This window comes from Amphiura filiformis, chromosome 14 (genome assembly GCF_039555335.1).
Source record: "Amphiura filiformis chromosome 14, Afil_fr2py, whole genome shotgun sequence".
NCBI classification, from domain to species: Eukaryota; Metazoa; Echinodermata; class Ophiuroidea; order Amphilepidida; family Amphiuridae; genus Amphiura; species Amphiura filiformis.
Window position 1 is genome coordinate 54608596 of NC_092641.1, and position 19887 is coordinate 54628482.

At 36.0% G+C, this 19887-nt stretch overlaps 1 protein-coding gene across 1 annotated transcript; it reads right to left on the reverse strand.

Annotated features, from left to right (window-relative positions):
* Positions 1 to 4130: 4130 nt before the first annotated feature.
* Positions 4131 to 19535, reverse strand: LOC140170313 (uncharacterized). The gene is made up of 15 exons (XM_072193682.1): positions 19367 to 19535; positions 17944 to 18145; positions 17388 to 17539; positions 16615 to 16716; positions 15322 to 15475; positions 12172 to 12402; positions 11264 to 11389; positions 11036 to 11068; positions 10687 to 10716; positions 9843 to 9968; positions 8721 to 8849; positions 7862 to 8227; positions 6739 to 6916; positions 5965 to 6138; positions 4131 to 4401 (listed from the first exon to the last, which is right to left on the reverse strand). Exons 1-15 carry the CDS (start codon positions 19520 to 19522, stop codon positions 4251 to 4253), a joined length of 2310 nt encoding a protein of 769 aa, XP_072049783.1. The 5' UTR covers positions 19523 to 19535; the 3' UTR covers positions 4131 to 4250.
* Between the last annotated feature and the right edge of the window lie 352 nt (positions 19536 to 19887).

A 19887-nucleotide genomic window follows, 5' to 3' on the forward strand; every position in this document is an offset into this window, starting at 1 on the left:
TACACACTGGTAACAAAAGTTATGTATAATAGGGGCAAGGAATATACTTCACTGAAATTTTAGTGATTCAAGACAAGTGGTTCATTAAATGTTAAGAAACGAGGTACATACTAGCGGCAGTTCTTTTCTTATCATTTAACGTACCGCTTATCTTGAGTCACTGAAAGTCCATTGTAGTAACTAGATTCCGTGCCTCTATAACATACTTAACTTTTGTTACCAGTGTGTTATTATATTTTGAGAAAAAATCCCAAAATAGTCACACATTACAATGGGTGTAGTACCCCTTAACATTCAGAATATTCAATTTTATGAAAATTTCTAATAATTGGTTATAAAAATGATACATAAAATGTAAAAATCAAAGTGCATTATACTTATATTAGACGTTGTACAAGTCTTTGGTATTGAAACAGCATAAAAACACGTAAAAATGCATGCTCTTATTTTATTCCCAACAAAATATTGGCCAAATAATTAAATATTAATTTATTTTAATTTAGTTCCAGCTAAAGGTTTAAGATTGAGCTGTGTTTTATTTGGTAAAACTGTGTCATTTCTTTTTTTAAATCTCACCAAAATTAGTACTGTATTTTACTGGAATTTTAGGTTTGAAAATCAAACAATAATAATACAATGTACCTTGTTTATAGTTTGTAGCTGTTGGTGTTCTTGGGATAAGAGCCAAACCAAAAATATTTTCGTCACTGCATGATTGTAAACACATGTAAGACTAGTGACAACATTGCTGTACATTATTCACATTATAGGCTTATACACCCTAAATTTTGCAACGGATAATGTAGTTGTGAACAAGTGGTTGAACCGTTTGTTGCACTGTCTTGATGCTACGTACTTTGAATAAACCTGTGTACATACAGTGCCTATATGAAAATATGAATCCAATAAAACAGTCATGTATTTCAATTGTCTTTTGGAAAGGGGCTCGTAATTGGTAAAAGTAATTTCTTGGCTTTTTATACATGTATTGCACTAACACATTGTCCCGAAAATACAAACGCATAATTTCGGGACAGCTTTGTGTTTGTCCCGCAAATCATGAAAATACATGGTGTAATTTGTATAGGGAGCAAACATATTGTCTTCCAACAATTCCGAGCCCTTTTACCAAAAGATTAATTTTGACACGTGGCCATTTAATGGTAATTATATCATATAGTATTGCATGTAACAAAGTACGTAGCATCAAGAGAGTACAACAAACGGTTCAACCATTTGTTCACAACTACATTACCATGATTACCCGTTGCAAAAAAAGTATAGTCTTAAGAAGAAACAAAATGAACATTCCATTGATTCTAATGGCATACCATATTTATACATGGCAGCTGAATTACAAAACTTTGACTATTATTTGAACGATTCGTTCTTTAGTTATTAAAAAGTGGAGAGGATCCTGCTTTTCGCGCTCAATCCGATATTCCCCGATCCAATCCAAAAAAGCTTGTAGGTTAATCTGGAGTCACGGATAGGCCTATATACAAATGTACATCAATACAAGTATTATTCAAATGACTATTTACACCAAATTATCGTCTGGAATAGACGAAAAGTACAGATTTTCACTCTGATCGGCTAATGCCAAAATTAATAGATTCAGACCACTGAGTTAGCAAATCTTACACAAATCTTCGTAACAAAATGCATTGACTGGGTGGATTCCAGTAAGAGTTACAACACATAGTAAATCCTGTAAATGATAGGTTGCTATTATTTTGATACAGGCTGGAATGGCGCTTTGTCCATTTAAATCTTTTGATTTTATCATAAAATCGAAGAAGTATTTTATGGGCACTGGGTGTACATCTGTTATTACCAGGCAATGGTTTCGAAAACATTTGAGGGCGTGATTCCTCGTGGACATAGAGCATTTTGTGAGCTCAACAGCGGGCTCAACACATAACAGGTATGATTATATAATTTAGTGGTATAGGCATTCAATGAAACTCATATAAGAGTTGTCACAGAAGCTGACGACAATGCATGCATTATTTCAATTGCAATCACATTAAAGATAACCATGTTAATGTAAGCATAAATAATGCAATATTAGTTACATATAGTATGACCCACCTTTATCTAAAACTATATCACAGCCCCACTATAGATAACCATAATAATCATGAGTTTGACATGGAATTGAACCCCGGAATTGACCCTACTTCTGTCTGGATAAGCTGACGTTAATCATGATCTGTTTTGTTCCGTAAAGAATCTAGTTTAGACGCTTCGAAACTATTATTATCCCACAGATGATTCATAATGTCACCACCAAGATACATTACTATTGTTGTTTCAGTTTCCTCTCATGGATCTGACGAGGGATCCGAATCGGACCTGCAATGTTGAGTGCATCCAATCACATCACTTATCCAAATAACCAGTAAACACCCTTCGTTTATCCCGCTTTTATCTCTGTGAGCTTCCGTGATCTTGGAGGGATTATCCCTATATGGAAAGTATTATCACATGTAGATACGGTAAGACAAATCAATATTCCAAGTGAAACTTATTCCGTGCCATGTTGATGAAATCGTCGGTCGCATCACATACTGGTCTATCTTGAAAAACACGCATTTCGAGAAAATCGCAATTGAAAATCTTCGTATGAAGTTAACCTTTCTATAATTTAATTAGACTATTGATTTTCATGAATGTGGTTTTTAATTAAAACATATAATTAAAGGTCCACCATCACATCTGGAATAATGAACTACATAATTGAGTTATGTGGCCCAGGGCATGTCAGTCCAGACACCACCCAAGTCTATACAAGTATACAGGAATGTGATCTATAAGGACAAGGTCACCTACCAGTTGACCAGGCCACCGATTGTGGACCTTTAACAGATTTATTTAAGTGGAATCTTTAATTATATTTACGTACGCAATATTGCTTAAAACTACACTAAAGTTGTAGTTCAGTATGTGAAATAGTTAATTTCCCGATATCGTATTTAAAGTGCGTTTCATACTGGTCTATCTTGGGGGCTATCTTGCATTTCGCGAACAATCATGACAAAGACGTGACTTTAGACGCATCACATACTGGTCTATCTCGAGATAGACCAGTATGTAATGCACTTTCAATACGATATCGGGAAATTAACGATTTCACATACATAACTACAACTTAAGTGTAGTTTTAAGCAATATTACATACGTAAATATAATTAAAGATTCCACTTAAATAAATCTGCTAAGTATATGCTTTAATTTAAAACCACTTTCATGAAAATCCATAGTCTAATTAAATTATAGAAAGGTAAACTTAATACGAAGATTTTCAATTGCGATTTTCTAGAAATGCGTGTTTTTTCGAGATAGATCAGTATGTGAAAATACGTATTTTGAAAAAATCATTGATAGTTTAAATTTAACATTTTATAACTAATTATCTAGGAAAAATTGAGGTCTGTAATTTGTTGTATTGGAAGAGCTCCGTAAAAAAGAACTATATACCAATTTTCTCAAAAAAGTCAAAAATTCAAGATAGACCAGTATGTGATGCACCCGACGAAATGATCATCCGTGCTGCGACCATACTAATAAAGGTCCACAAGGTGGTTATTCCAACCAGTCGGATCGTGTCAGACCAAGCGCTAACTCTTTTCATCGTATGCCTCCAAGATCAGTAGACCACCTCAATAAATTCAAAGCGACTTGCCTTTGTGATGCCATCTTTGACATTTCCCATTCAAAACAAGACGCGTCAAACATGTTGATTTCTTAAATATTTACTTTGATTCCAGATTTTACGTCTTAACATTGGCTTATGAAATTTTCATTTTTTTTTCAATACATTTTAGATCTAATAATCAAACAAATTATACTATGGTTGACTAGCTGTAACATATAATCTAAAAGTTTTTGATTTGTCAAAACCAATTGAAGAAATTTACTTTCTTGCTGACAGTTTCGTCCGTGAACCACTGAATTTTTCGAAGCTTGATGTTGTTGTGATGATCCAACAGCTGATGACTGGTGGGAAGTTATGTCACTTCTGGTAACGATGTTATTCTTGTTAGCAGTCTCCAACATCGCTACCGGAAGTGACATAACTTCCCGCCAGTCATCAGCTGTTGGATCATCACAACAACATCAAGTCAGTGGTTCACTGAGGAAACTTTTAGGCCAAGATAGTTTTAAGAAATCGTCACATTTGTCAGCGCCTGCTTGATTTGGATGAACCTGTTTATTAATTACCGGGTCTCCAGATAATGTTAACATTACAGTGGTGGTGGACCGAAGTATGGGTTGACTTTGATGAAATGACACGGTTGAGTTGTTCCTTTTGGTGTAAAATCATAATGTCCATCAAATCCTTCTGGCCCTGCTTTCATACATGACACATATGTATCAGGGATGTTGCCCACACACCTACGGAAATTAATCACATACATGACAGACATTTTAAAGTTACAAAGCCGGTAGGGTCAGAGTATGTTTGCTTTCCAAATAAATAACAAGTAAATATTAAATATGCGTATTACCGGAGAACACAATTACCCCAAACAAGTCATACCTCTATTTCTGCACATTACAGAACAAGGGATGTAACTTTATCGTCAACATTTATCGTCATTTTGGAACACATTTATGTTGCATGTCAGGCAAGTGAACAGAAAGTTTGCGAAATCACATGATAATTATACAGCTTTCAAGAAAACATTTAAACTGAAAATGTAGTACTCTTGAAAGAAAAGCTTAAGTATAGGATATATTTATTAAGTAAACATTTTTGATCATAATTTCGTGAGTTCCTCATAAAGACGAATATCAGATTTAACATAAACAGTCCCTTTTCAAAAACATGAAGTATGTGCGCGAGGACGTACGAAAAGGGCAAAAAATGGCTTTACTCTGTCGCCCTCTATAATCATTATAATTGTGATGTGCCTTGAGTAAATTAATTTGATTATTTATCTGTCTATAAAATTAAGAGATATTCATGAGTGATGACATGTGTGGGAATCCCTTCTCATTCATCAAGTTGATCGAAACAAATTAAATCATATCTAAGTTTGGATTGTTGAGACATCCCCTGCTCTCTACAATGTTCTGTGTATTGCACCATTAGGGGAATCCCTGATAATATCAAGTAGATATGACATCATATGGGGAATACCCAAAGGAAGTGTTTATAATGTGATAAAATGGTAGTATAAAGGTGAAAGCAATTTAGTTTGCTCTTGGCAGAATATGCAGAGAGATCGTAGACTCTCTATCTATGTGTTGGTCGATGTTGTGCTTCAAAAGGAGATACATTTGAAACAGTTTGCATAGCCAATAATGTGCTATTTTATTACAGCAACGAAGGGAATTTTGAGTGTATGAAAGATGTGCTGGAGTCAGGTTTATAAAACAACACATCTGTCAATAAAGTGGAGCAGTGCAGAGAGAAGCCTGTTTGGAGAAAGAGAGTGATTGGTGAAAGAAACACCATTTATGGAGGTTGTCATCTGCGCAAGGAATTTGGAGAACCTCGCAAGAAGTTAAGTATTTGGAGAAAACAGCACCATTTCTGTGCGAGGATTTTATACGCAAAGGATTATAAATGCAAGTGTACAACGGACCTCGCTGAACAGTGATTTTTGCAGGATAAGCAAACAAGGATAAATACATCAGCCAGCCAGAAAATTGTACCAGAACACTATAATCATCAAGAAGAAGACTGTTGGTTAAGTAATGCTAATTTAAAAGTGTGATTGTATTGTATGCGCATTTAGTGTTCATGAACCAATCATATTTTACTTTTAATTAAAGACTTATATTTTGTTAACTTAACCAAACAGTATATTTTTGTTGTGCATTCGCGAGAATTCGGGTAAAAGGTGATTTGGGCCTTGAGTCATTACGGCTCATAACATAATACAAAGGGACGGTTTGTAATTATCAGGCATTCATCAGTATGCGTGATTTATGACGATATTAATACGTTACCTGCAGTAATCGTCCCTTCCATCGCCGTCTTCATCTTTCATGTACCAAGTATCCATGTGACCGGGTTCAAATTCATCTATCAATGCATTAGGGGAGTTATAGTTGTATTCGCTGTGTCCTTCACTACCGGCCAGTGAGCACGATAAAAATGAACGGATGCTGTTCCGTACCACTCTGCGAAGTGACAAATAATGGTAGCAGAACATAATCATAATTGTGTTTACAGGTAATTAATGCATTTGAAAACAAATGCATTTTGGCCAAAATATCACAATTGATATTGATTTGAATATGTTATCTGCATATTGCATGCAAAAAATTTAGCAAAATTAAAAAACCGACTCAGGTACCAATGTAATTTCAACCAAGCATTTCACCGTTTCTTAGTGAATCAAGCAGCGCTGACATGTACAGAAGGCTATTGTGGATGGCGGTGTGCTACCATTCATACTACAGTTCATTCATAAAAATACCAAACTCCCTCGATAGTATCGACCATATGGTATATTCGAGCCAAATGTGGACACCATCCGGGTATTTTCCCTTCATGTACCATGCAATATTTCATAAATATTGAATATAATGCTCATATATGGCAAACAGGCCAATGGTGCTCCAATTGTATTGGCTGTGGACGGCAAGATGTAAATTGGGTGATGATGTCATAGCTCATTAGAGTTTGTCACTAGGTCTATTTCAACTTGTTGCAATTGTATCTATTCACTTATTAAATTCACAAAAACAAAAGTGATACACTATTTAAAATGTTCATACCTGCAAAAGTCATTGGCGGCACCTTGTCCCTGTACATCTACCCATCCACTGAAAAGATACGGTACACCGAAGTCGAGTACATCATATCGACGAGCCTTAAAATCACAATTCCTGCTTGTGTCATTCGTCTTTATTTTGTTACTCTCAATTTCTTCATCGTTTTGTTCTTCAGGCATCCCTATTGAATCGACAAAAACATTGAACCGAAATTATTGTATTCAAACAGATGTAGGGGATATTTTACTGACAAGTAAACAGTTGGTAAAATAAACTTATTAATTCGAATTTAATAATTTGTCAATGGCCATGGACGCCGCCATTAGACATGTTATCGACAAAAAACAATGAACCGAAATTATGGTATTTAAAAAGATGCAGGGAATATTTTACAAATAAACAGTTGGTAGAATATATTTATTAAATCGAGTTTAACAATTAGTCAGGTTGTCATGGACGACGCCATTAGACATGTTATATGACAGGTGGTGGACACACACAAAATAGACCATTTTTGAGAACATTCATCATGGTAGCCAAAAGTGCTGGCATCAATGAATTGTTATGGTGAAACACTTCAAATCGCAGACAGCATGACAAAAAAAAAAAGAATATAATACAACCTTCAGCTAATTGGCATGCAGAGCACAGAAGTTACAATCAGCCCGTACTACAGCCACTAAATTTCGTTCATCTAGACGTTCATGGCGTGTGTACTTCTTGGATCACGAACGACATACTGACCCCTTATAAAACAGTATTCGCTGTAAAAGTGACGTAATAATCGGATAAACTACCATAGCAATAGATGAATACAATTTTTGAGTAGATCGCCCTGCACTACAAGCAGATTGCACTAATCACCTGTGTATGTCAGCAAACATAGATTGAATACAATACCGCTCTTTTCAAAGATACTAATCTTGCAGGTGCGAGTGATCAGCCTTTCTTTGGCATCTATGGTTCAATGCATAGGTACCGTGTAAACGTTGAAGTGCAGGGCGACATATTCAAAATTGTATTCCTCTATTGCTATGGTAATTATTCCGATTAATTACATCACTTCTACGGCGAATAGGGAATGGAAAAAAGGAGCTGCATACAGAATCGCCAAGTCTTTACTCACCTGGCATATGACATGTAGAATCTTCAGCAATGGATGGAAAGTTGTCACAAGCCGCTTCAAGAGGCCACTCAAATCCAATCAATTCCATGTCATCTTGACATGCTTCATACGCCATCTCACATACTTCTCTACAAGGCACTATCCTCTTGATATCACCTTCACACGAGTCTACGCTAGGGGCATAGGCAAGGCATACAAAGTCTTTCAAGGAGGACGTATCATTGGCGCAACCATGGCGAAGAAGGCGGAGGAAGACGTATGACGTCATTTCAGATTCTTGTTGTTTCGTGTGGCCGAATGAGTTCGGTAATATAGTGTAGTCTCCGTTTGTTCTGCATATGTAGTTCTCGGCACGTTCACATTTTGCTGTATTTACAACAACAACACAAAACAGAACATTAATTCATGTAAGTAAACAAGTTTGTGTCATTAATCAGTATGTCTGTTAAAAAAGTATCATCAATATTCAGGAGGCAACCACTCTTTCCCTTTTCTGACATGTCGGTGGTTCAACTCCTGGGCGGAAACTTTCTCTTCATCTTCTTTCTTCCTTCTTCTTTCCTTTCACGGGGCAAAAACAGGTTGGGAGTTGGGGGTAAATAGACGCGTATCACTTGTTGGGAGTGGAATTGTACAAAATAATGCACGCTTACTGAGATGTTGATGCGTCTAATGCACGAGCCCCGATGACGGGTGGGGGGGGGGGGCTGTGCATTAGACGCAACTACTTGTACAAAACGTTTACATCCACACACAAACATAATCTATGACCTTGATGTTTCACCCACAGGCCATGCAAAAGTATTAAGTATCATATGATTGTCTTATGTTAGGGTTATTTAGCTGTACACGCACTTACCAAAACTTGTAGTAACTGTTGATTGTAGTCCCCGTATTGAACATGTGTACGTTGAAAAATCCTTCCTTGCAATATTAAGCAACGTCATCTCCGTGGACAAAGAAATTGTATTAGTAACTTCATCAGAGCCTAGTTAGACCAGAATAAAATAAATAACAAAATAAAGTATAAGCAAGTAAATTAAAGGTTACGACATCGAATAGATTCTGATCAACTACATGTATTATGCACATAATAACCCCGGTCCATAGGTACCCGGAGATGGCCGGGACTTGGGCCGAGGATTCTTGTTTTAAATGTTTATGTTTAATTATTATTATTTTTGAGAATAAGGAAGAAAGTCATGCATTTATCATATTGCGCATATGTTTTGCGAGACCAATTAATTTTTGGGCAAGAAGCTTTTTGCTAGTTTACACTGATTAGCTTAAAATATAAAGGGAAATGTGATTTCGATTTTCTATTATGTGAAAAACTTATAATATTGTAAATTGCTTCATTTATACAAGAAAATGTAATCGACCTGATTGGTGTAACCAAATCTTATCCCGTAAGGGGAATAAATACAGGTTAACATTTTGTGTCGAAAACCAGGATAATGATGTTTTACACCTCTTATGACGATAATTTGTCTTTGGATAATTGAATATGATAATAGTGCCGCAAGTCATAGATCTGCATCGAGTGCACGTCATATGTGTGTATTAGTGCATCAATTGCATACCGTGAGGAGATAGAGTATTGAATCCCTTCTTGTTGACCCTCATACCGACATGACGCAATATTCCCATCTCCTGATATGTTTTGTTTAGGCTCGTTCATGACGGTTAATTTACTACTTGTCATGTAGAGCACTTAAATTATATCAAATTCAATTATGCCGCAATGTTATTCTGATAAGGTTTAATAATGCAAACATTTTGCTCCTGCATGTGTATGTTCTGACCATGTAAAATCATAATTAATTCCATAAACGTAATTTTGGTTTCATCTTGTTCAATTCGTAATAGCCATTCCCATTCGCCCTCATTAATCGTCCTCTCTCTGCCTTTCCCTCGAGTTATTCCCGAGGTTTTCATTATAACATATCACTAGCAACACTAAAGTGACAACTAAGCTTACCTTCATTAGAAGATACAATACAATCTTCCTTTACCCACTGTGGACTATTTTGATTACCGGTGTCCAAGTTAACGCAGATTATTTGATTAGGATTATATTGTAATCTAAAGAATGTTAAGTTTTGATCTGTAAAAGACAGAAGAAGATAATCCATCATATATTAACATATTAACTACTAACATCCCCCCACAACAAAAAGTATTTAAACCAGGCCCCGGGGGAGGGGTTCTTCGAAAAGATTTGTACGGGATGTGCCACGCAGACTTTTGGATGCTAACTTTCTCTATACCTATCTATACTTTTTGCTGTTTTTGCTACCCATCAGTATACCAATTTTTCACAAAACCAAAAAAAAACCCTCCCAGAATGCATCAAAATTTGCCCTAATTGGGTACTTTAAGGGGCACATTTGACCAAAAGCACACCCATCGATAAACTAAAATCGCTGGCAAGGTACCCCCAAACCGTGGCACATCCCCGTATACCTTTTTTTTAAATGTTAAACAGTTGTTTACAATATAGCTTCTAAAGCACAAACACATACACAACCTACATACCGTATTCATATATGCTACATAATAAACCAACATATTCATCAGTCCCACATACCACTAATTAACACACAAGGTAAACGCTAACTAAATGGTTGAAATAGCCAAATGTGTCATTTTCAGAAGGTTTTGAATTGGTCACCCTCGAAATGTTCGTGAAGCTATGCAACCACATGATTTGTATGATTTCAGGGGTGGTGAAGTTTTTTACCCCTTATTTGATGTATACAGTTTACATCTTATATATCATATAATAAGTTAATGTGAAACAGGATTTCAATGAATATACACACCTAGTTCTTCCAACCAGTTTACTCTATCAGCTGAAACATAAAAAGATAACAACATGAAAAAACTGTGAAACACTAAAATTTAAAATGGCGTGATTTTTCTCCTTCATCCGTCTTATCGCTGCTGCAATACGCTAGGAATACTGCAGTGATACACATCACATCAGGATACTACATAAACGGTACGGTACTCTGTTATAATATTCTTAAGTTTGTTGTTGGTGTGTTTATGTCAAGAGCTTTCGCATACTTCTCAGCTGCGAGTAACCATTATTTTAGTACCCGATATTTTCGTAAATGTTGTGAAAGGATATTTGCGTATTTAAAAATAAAGGATAAAAAGTAAACTTACGTGTTACTGATGAATAAAACAGTAATCTCTGAGCTGTAATGTTCAAAACAAAAGATGAATGAATATAAGTAAGGATTGTGAAATAAACAAGAACTTCATTTACTTGAAATATATCAGGGATTGTATATATTCAGTAACTATGTTAGAAGCAAACGTGCAATGCCTTAGTTACATTAATGGCAATTTAGGACCATTAATCTAAACAAATCATCAAACATGGCACATTACCGTCATATTTTGGAAGTGCAACTACCGTCATAGGACCCGTTCCATGCGTATTCTGAGCTTGTACTGTAACAAAATAGCTTGCCTCTGGATCAAGAGGAGTTGAACCCGACACAGCATCTGGATCACCTGGAAAACGTCATTATGTAAACATTTATAAGCAATATCTCATTGGACTATTATAAACACGAAATACGAGGGCGGAAAATGGAAACCAAATGAGATCCAATAAAACAGTAGAGCAGAATGTTGAATCGATATTAGGAAGAACTCTTTGCTGCAGAAAAACAATAGAGAATGCTGCTCTACTGTGTATCATTCTGAAGTATATTATGCTATATTAGAATATGGAACTATTTAACTACCCAATAGAAAATACATTTGATGGATATGACGTAGAGAGATGAAACATCTGGAGATAGACAACCCTTTGACCTTGTTGGCTACTACCACAATGCTATCTAACGCAACGAAGTGCAGAATAATCAATGAAATATTATAAACACGGAGGTGGAAAAGTGTGCTGCAATAATACAGCATAGTAGCAGATTGTTCAATTGATATAGCCATGTTAAGAAGTACTCTTTGCTACAAAAAAGTAATACGAATGTAGCAGAATGCTTTTCTACTATGTATCATTCTTGAGTATATTATTATTAGAATAGGGAACTATATAACTAACCAAGAGTAAAGAAATTTGATGGACATGACGGAGATAGATGAAACATATGGAGAAAAGGTTTTGACCATGTTGGCTACTACCACAATGCAACGAAGTGCAGAATGTTCATCTGCCTTATGTAGAGCAATACAAATGCACATGAGTCATGCCATGAATGGCTGTACGTCTATGAAAATCGCCAAGCACAAAGTCAAATAAGTCAATAGAAACCTTCACCTTTGACACTTACCTATTTGAATTTCTCCTTGCCAATCATGTGCGAATTCAAGCCACGTCAATTTGTATGCATTGTATTGAGACTTCTGTGTTGGATGCAAGATACTTTCCGGTAAGCTTAACTTGTACGTTGAAACCAGGAAAGATGCTACATCCTGGTCACTTGATGACGTGTAAAATACAATAGACGTCCGAAGTCTGGTGATGTCATTGATTTTTGGTTTATTTTGAGGTGCTTGGATATCTGTGATAGAAAACACATATTTTGATTTATATTCACTTTAAAGTGAGTTTATAGATGTTTCTCGATGTTTCTGAATACCTAATATTTAAAAGAGCTGTATCAAAACCTTCGCAATCATTGAAAAATTATAATTTAAGCATCCTGTATAGTTCAATTTCAAAGAAGTATACCTTTTAAAAGACGTACAATACTGCTCCAAGAAAGTATCCTTACACATGGAAAAATAATCACAATTTCAAAACTGAACCATATTGGGGTAAATTTTTTTAATAGATGCACTATCTAATCTGGCACATTATGGCATCCCATTTAACCCAATGTGACTTCAAGAAGCAAGGTTACAAGCATTTGATTAGACGAAGGTCCAGTTTTAAAAGTGACAAACTGGCCTATTCAAAACTCCACGAACTAGACATCTGGTTTGAGAGCGGTAAATGGCTAATTTGTGTGTGCCTTTAATTAATTTCAAACAAAAGAAAACTGAAACAAACGAGCTGACAAATAAAATGCAAGTTATGAGTACAGAGAAGTAAAAACTGAAATAAATACTGCTTTAAATAAAGCTTCATTGAAAAAACTGTGTAGTCTCTTTGTTGCGCTTGTTGGAATCTTTTTGCGCCTTGTATAGGCCAATTTTTCACTTTTAAAACTGGACCTTCGTCTATTCAATTGCTTGTAACTTTACTTCTTGAGGTCACATTGGATTCAATGTGGTATCATAATGTGCAGGATTAGATAGTGCATCTTTTACAACAACAAATTTACCCCAATATGATTCAGTTTTGAAATTGTGATTATTTTTCCAAGTGTAAGGATACTTTCTTGGAGCAGTATATATGCACGATTTTTGTTAATTGTTTGGAACTCATGCAAGAGCAGAATACAGACAGCAAAATGTTTAATGTACCAGTTATTTTCATCCCTGTATATCCTAAACAAAGACATATACAGTATGTCATAATTAGAATCAGCAGCCAATAGCTGCATTGTTTAGGTCGGATTTAAGAACTTATTATGTTGAAATCGGTCAAGAAATAAGGACACGGTGTTCCGAAATCCAGAGGAAGATGCTAATTTAAAGATTGTTTCATTGCACGGGTGCCCTATTGATTCGCACATAAAGAGTTCTCTAGCGCCGTACTTTTCATTAATCAGAACATTTAAAGGAAACTTTTGATTTGGTTTTTCAATCACCGTTTCTTTAATTCTCAACCGATTTCAACAAAAGAGATCTTAAATCAGAGCTATCATGGCTATCGGGTACAAGTATTGGCTGTTGGTATTAATCTTGACATATTTGTCTGTGTTTAGGATATGCATGAGGAAACATAACATCTACCTTGTACCACTTAACATTGCCATGCATGGTATATGCGTAAGGCTCATCAACTTAATAGAGAGCTTGCGATTTCCAAATGTAAGTTTCAAAAGCCCGTGCATCTATTCAAAATCACTCATGTGCTGGGATTTTAAATAGATGCACGTGCGTTTTGTACTGGTGAAAGAAGGACAACACAATACACACTAGCAAAATATAACATGAATTTACAATAGAAACATAACATGCATAGGCACATACCCCAGCGAAAAAAATCCGGAATTACCTGCCTGTGCGGGGATTTGAACTCCAGACCTTTTGCTTGGCGAACGTTCTAACCACGGAGGCACACTGAATGTCCCTGATAAACAGGACTCAAGTATGGTACTTATGGATATGAGCAGTCAGGGTAAACAGTACAAACAAAACAAAACACACCAGCAGTGTACGAGATCAATTAATGATGCTTACCCGTCAGCTTAAAGCCATATTATAACATTTGCTGAGGCGAATGGCCTCAAAAATTGTTAAATGCTGGTTTTGACACGGTTGTAATGTACTTTAGTAAACAAAGATACTCTGCTAAAATCAAGACTTTAGGTGCTGTAGTTTTGTAAAAATCCGAGATTTTGAATAAAACGCAGGAACTGTGCGATGGAAATATTAGTCGAACATGTGCGCGATGGTCCACATAACACAGTACATACACGGCGTGCGGGACACATACACATCAGAGGATCGTACCGTATTACAACCGCGGGAGTACCATGCATTAGCGCTAGTAGTAAATTCCAAATTTCTTTGCTTTACCTCACTGGTTCGGCTCAAAATTAAAAGGGGACATATCTGACAGTAAAAGCTAACATTTTATGGAAAATTAATAGGCATACTAAGCTGTTTTTTCATAAATGTTATAATATGGCTTTAATACATCATACAAACAAAGGGAAGAGGATTACACATGGTACATTGAAACATTGAAACATTGCGAACTAGCGCACGAGAATGATAATACAAATTTATTGTATACCGCGCTAAAAATATATCCAACCACTTGGGGAAAATCATAAATTTAAAACTAAGTCATATTTGGGAGATTTATTTTAATGTGCACATTATGACATTGACAAATTGGGCTATACAAAGCGAAAAGATTCCAACAAGTGTAACACACAACAGTTTCTACAGTCAACATTTATTTAAAGCTGTAAGGTTTTATGTTAGTTTTCTCTTTCAGTTTTCTTTTGTTCCTTTTGTTTTAAATTCAAACAAAAAAGGCGCCCATAAATTAGCCATCCACCACTCTCAAACCAGAAGTCTAGTTCATGGATTTTTGAATCGGACAGTTTGTCACTTTTAAAACGGGACCTTCGTCTAATCAAATGCTTGTAACTTTATTTTTTGAGGTCACGTTGGATTCAATGGGGTGTCATAATGTACAGGATAGTGCATCTATTAAAAATAACTTGAGCCAAACGTGGTTTAGTTTTAAAATTATGATTTTTTTTCAAATAATTCGGATACTTTATTGGCGCAGTATTATAGATTGTCCCTTATCATGTTATTGAGTAATATCTGGAGATAGCATAAATAAAACTTACTCATAAGGCATCTCTCATGTTTGTCATAATAAGATGAATAAACGTCTGTTGGTGGTGCTTGAGGATAACGTTTACTACACCTGAATATTTCATGTTTGCCGAACCCTAATGTATTGGCTTCATGTTTACATGCTTTCCAAGTCCGTCGACAAACCTGCAAGAAAGAATGATAAAACAATGAAAGGGACACTTTGAGATGTTAGTTTAGAGCAGGGACGTCCAAACGTTTTTTCCTGTGAAACAAATACATGGCATTTGCTGGGCTGTAGCTGTAACAATGAGATACAGACAAAGAAAAAATCCGAAAACCGACCCCCTAAAAAACACCCGGAACAGTGGCATGTTGTTCTGTTTTCTAAGGTTTTCTAATGGCAATGCAGATGAAATAATAAAAGTCCTTTAAATTTTTGACCAATAACAACACCATGATGCGAATTCAAAAGTTACAGTTTGGTCCTGGCGTGATCCATTGATTATAACTCAAAATGCAACTTTTGATTTCGTTCCTTTCGTTTCTTTCTTGTCGAATCCTAATGTATTTGCTTCATGTTTACATGCTTTTCAAGTGCGTCGACAAACCTGCGAGAAAGAATGATTAAACAATGAAAGGGACACTTTGAGATGTTCCGTTTCTTTAATTCTAAGACGATTTAATTTAGACAAGTTTGTCCTTGTTTAGGATGTACAGGTATGAACATATCTCTGGTACCTTATTTGTGAGCGGACGCGACGAATCAGCCGTAAACTCGGCAAATTGTATTCTGAGTTAAAGTGTAATGTATGTGAAGGTCGTATTCATAGGTGTATCAATTCGTTGCGACAAGTATCTTATCAAACGCTGTTTAAGCTTCTACCTATTTCTATATAGAATAGTTCTTGCCTTTGTTTGCTTTGGCTAAATCCTGTTCAAGTGGTAGATAACAAAGCATTGTATTTGGTGTAGGTATGTATGATCAACAATGAACAATGAGAGGATATTTCTGAACCTCGTTGACTTGGGGATGATTTGAAATGACCGCCAATTATGACTGTTGGATATTTATTACCAGAAATGTAGAAAAAGAGACACATGTAGAACCGATAAAAAATACAATTTTGTCGAAGGAACAGAGTTCAACAAATCATAACCCCGCTTTTGGATATCGTTTGAAGTCAAATGATATACAATTTTAAAGCTTATGGTATATATTTTCTAAACACGAAATAAAACAAAATTGACCGGGGTCGACTTAACGGCTGATTCGCCGCGTCCAGTCACATTTGTTTTGCTGTCTGTATTCCTAAGTGTCCTACCTTATTACACGGCTTCGTTACTTCCCCGTCTATACACGGCGGGAAAAAAGATGCGCATACAAAAGAAGCAAGCTCCGTAGAACACCCCGTAGACATTAAGTTCTGCAAATAGACGCAACATAGGTAATTTACTATTACTGTAGTATAATTTACAACAATAAACACTAAACAACAACAACAACAACAACAACAAACAAAACAAAAAACAAAAAATCAAACAAACAAAAATAAACAAACAAAAAAACAACAACAAAAAAACAAAACAACCCCCCCAAAAAAAAAAATACCTGAAACATTGCCATGTTCTTCTGTTTTCTAAATTATAGTGCTTTACGCAATCTACAAATGACAACACTACGTCCTATTTCTTAAGAAATTTGAGCAAAAACTATTACCTGTAATTATTGATAAGATTCATCAGGATCGTTCAAAGTCAAATTAAATAAATAAGTTATGGTACAGATCCAATAGAAAGGAAAGTACTCACTAGATATATTTCAATTCCTATCAGGAACCTTATTTACTCTGCAATGACTATGAACAAGGATGAGGGGTATACAAATTGGACAGAATCTAGGACCAGATAATCTCAAACAGGCAACCTACAATTGTGGCAACACCATCACAGCCACCAAGGTCTGCCGACATCTAGAAACACTACAGTCATTGCAGAGTGAACAAGGTTCCTGATAGCAACTGAAATATATCTAGCAAGTACTTTCCTTTCTATTGGATCTGTACCAGAACTTATCTAAATTATTTAATTTTATTACCTGTAATTCCTTGTCATAGAATGCCTCCAATGCTTCATCTATGTCCTTATGCTGAAATGGATTACTCGCTTGTATTCTTGTATAGCGGAAACCTAGCTGACGACATGTTGATACGGGTACCTGTTGACATGGAAGTTTATTGCCAAATATTCCTGCGAAATACATGTAGAAAGCTTGGTTTATAACCTTGTTCCTTTGGAAATTGACCAAATTTGGGCACATTTAAGGACTAATAACTATTGCCGCTGTATAAATGTTAAATGTGCATTATTTTCGGTTTTACTCGATACAGAATACAAGGGAGAATTTCAAACAGGGAAACATATTCAATGACTAACTTACATCTTATAACCCATGTTTAATAAGCCATGTATCAAAAACATACCGTAACCAAAATAAGTTCTGCACTATTACAGTAATGCACTATTCAAGCACTTCCCTCACCCGCATTCCTGGAAATGTGTGGCACTGGTGAGAAGGGTAAGTAGAATATTGCCTCGCTGATATTTATACTTTAAAAACAAGCTACAAATAAGGTATATGTAGGCCTACTCACCATCTTTTGGTTCCCAGCACCTATAGTAAGACCCATAATCCATAGGAAATTTATCACAAGAGAGTTCAGGTAGCACTGGCCATGATATGCTTTTCTCACAAGCCTGTCTTGCTCTTTCGCAGACCATTCGACATGGTAAAATCAACTCTCGAATTGAGGAAGATTCTCTGCATGGTGGTAAGTAAGTGTGACATGCAAACTCCTGAAGTAAAACATTTTTGAATGATTATTTTTAACCTGTTCACAATCAGACAAAAAAAGTCTCATTACAACAGCATTATTCAATAGCCCATTCAAGAAACTTGGCATATAACCTAGAAGGTTTTGTGCCCAATAAATTTAAATTTTTATAAGGTAAATAACTTTGGGGATTTATAGTGCCCGCCTACATGCCTTTGCAATCTTTACCACTGGCCACCGTGGCCCAAGACACACATTTTAAACCAGTAAACAATACCAGGGATGCAGCTCAATATAGGCACATTCTCCTAGTCTACCCACATATACCGAGGCAATTAGGCAGGTAGTTCCTTGTCCAGGGGAATTTGAAGCACGTATAATTATTATTACATGAACATTTTCCAACGATACCGGGACTTGAACTAGGGACCTTAAGCTTGCACTGAAGTCTGATGCCCTACCAACAGTGCTAATTTGACGCGACAAACTGTGTTCTTCTCAACAAAATTTGGACAGTATTTTCAAACATCTGTATCTCAGATCAGTTTTTCTGACATGTTCGTATAGTCATGTTGCATATCGATGAATCATCCATTTATTCCCATAACCATTTGTACGACTAAGTACGCGTCTTGTGAATGTAGTGTGGCGTCAAACAGAATATGCCAAATTGACCTTCGCAATACCTTCGCAATCTGTCACCTAATGCAATCCTCCTAGATGACAACGCTCGCCCCCACAGAGGAAAGGTAATCAATGACTACCTACAGAATTTGAGAGTAGAGAGAATGGAATGTCCTGCCATCAGCCTAGACCTCAACGCGATTGAGGACATGTACACAGCCATGAAAAGGATGATTGTTCCAAATGTGGTGTCATTGTTAAGGGGAATATTTAAGCTGTCCATTGATATGCAACACGACATGATATGTTGCAAATAATCTGATATAAAGATGCCTGAAACAACGTTCCAAACTTATGTTAAGGAGTTTATATTAGTTGTAGTATAGAGCCAGACAATTTGCCACAATCACGTGTGTGCAGATGGCTTTTGCGAGAGTAGTTCCGATATGTACGTATTCTCTCCGGAATAAGCAGCATTGCTACTGTTGGATGGTGCATTTCGTGGTTATTACAATACAAATACAATCTCGATCGGGTGGGATTACAATATATTCTTGACAAAGATACCAAATTAGTTTGTTATAACAACTATTAAAGTTTCAAGATATAGCACGGTTACCTGAATTGGACAATCAAAGTCCTGTTCCGATATGGACAATAAAAGTTTGGAAAGTGCCTTAGTCACTTCTATCTGTGTCTGATGTCCCAATACGTTTGGTAAGGCGACCTTGTTGTACGTCAAATCAGGACAAAGAATTATATTGTCTTCTGTCATTTCTTCGCATAATTGCCCTATGTTAAAAGAAAATCGAAATCATTGGCAGATGTTAGCAAAGTTCTTAATATGGCAATTTCAGTCAATCACAAGTTAATAAAATGCTTACAGTGATGAGTTGTGCACAATACTGCAAATTCATGGAATTAATTATACTAGTATGCAGCGTGTATATCCCAATAAATGCTATACAGATATACCAGCAGCAAATATAGTTACAACTTTTAGCTCGGATTTAAGACCTGATTCGTTGACATTGTTCAAGAAATAAATACACGATGATCCAAAACCCCAAAAAATGCAAGTTCAAAAGTTGCAGTTTGATCCATTGCATGCCCCATTGATTTGGAAAAAGAAAACTAGCA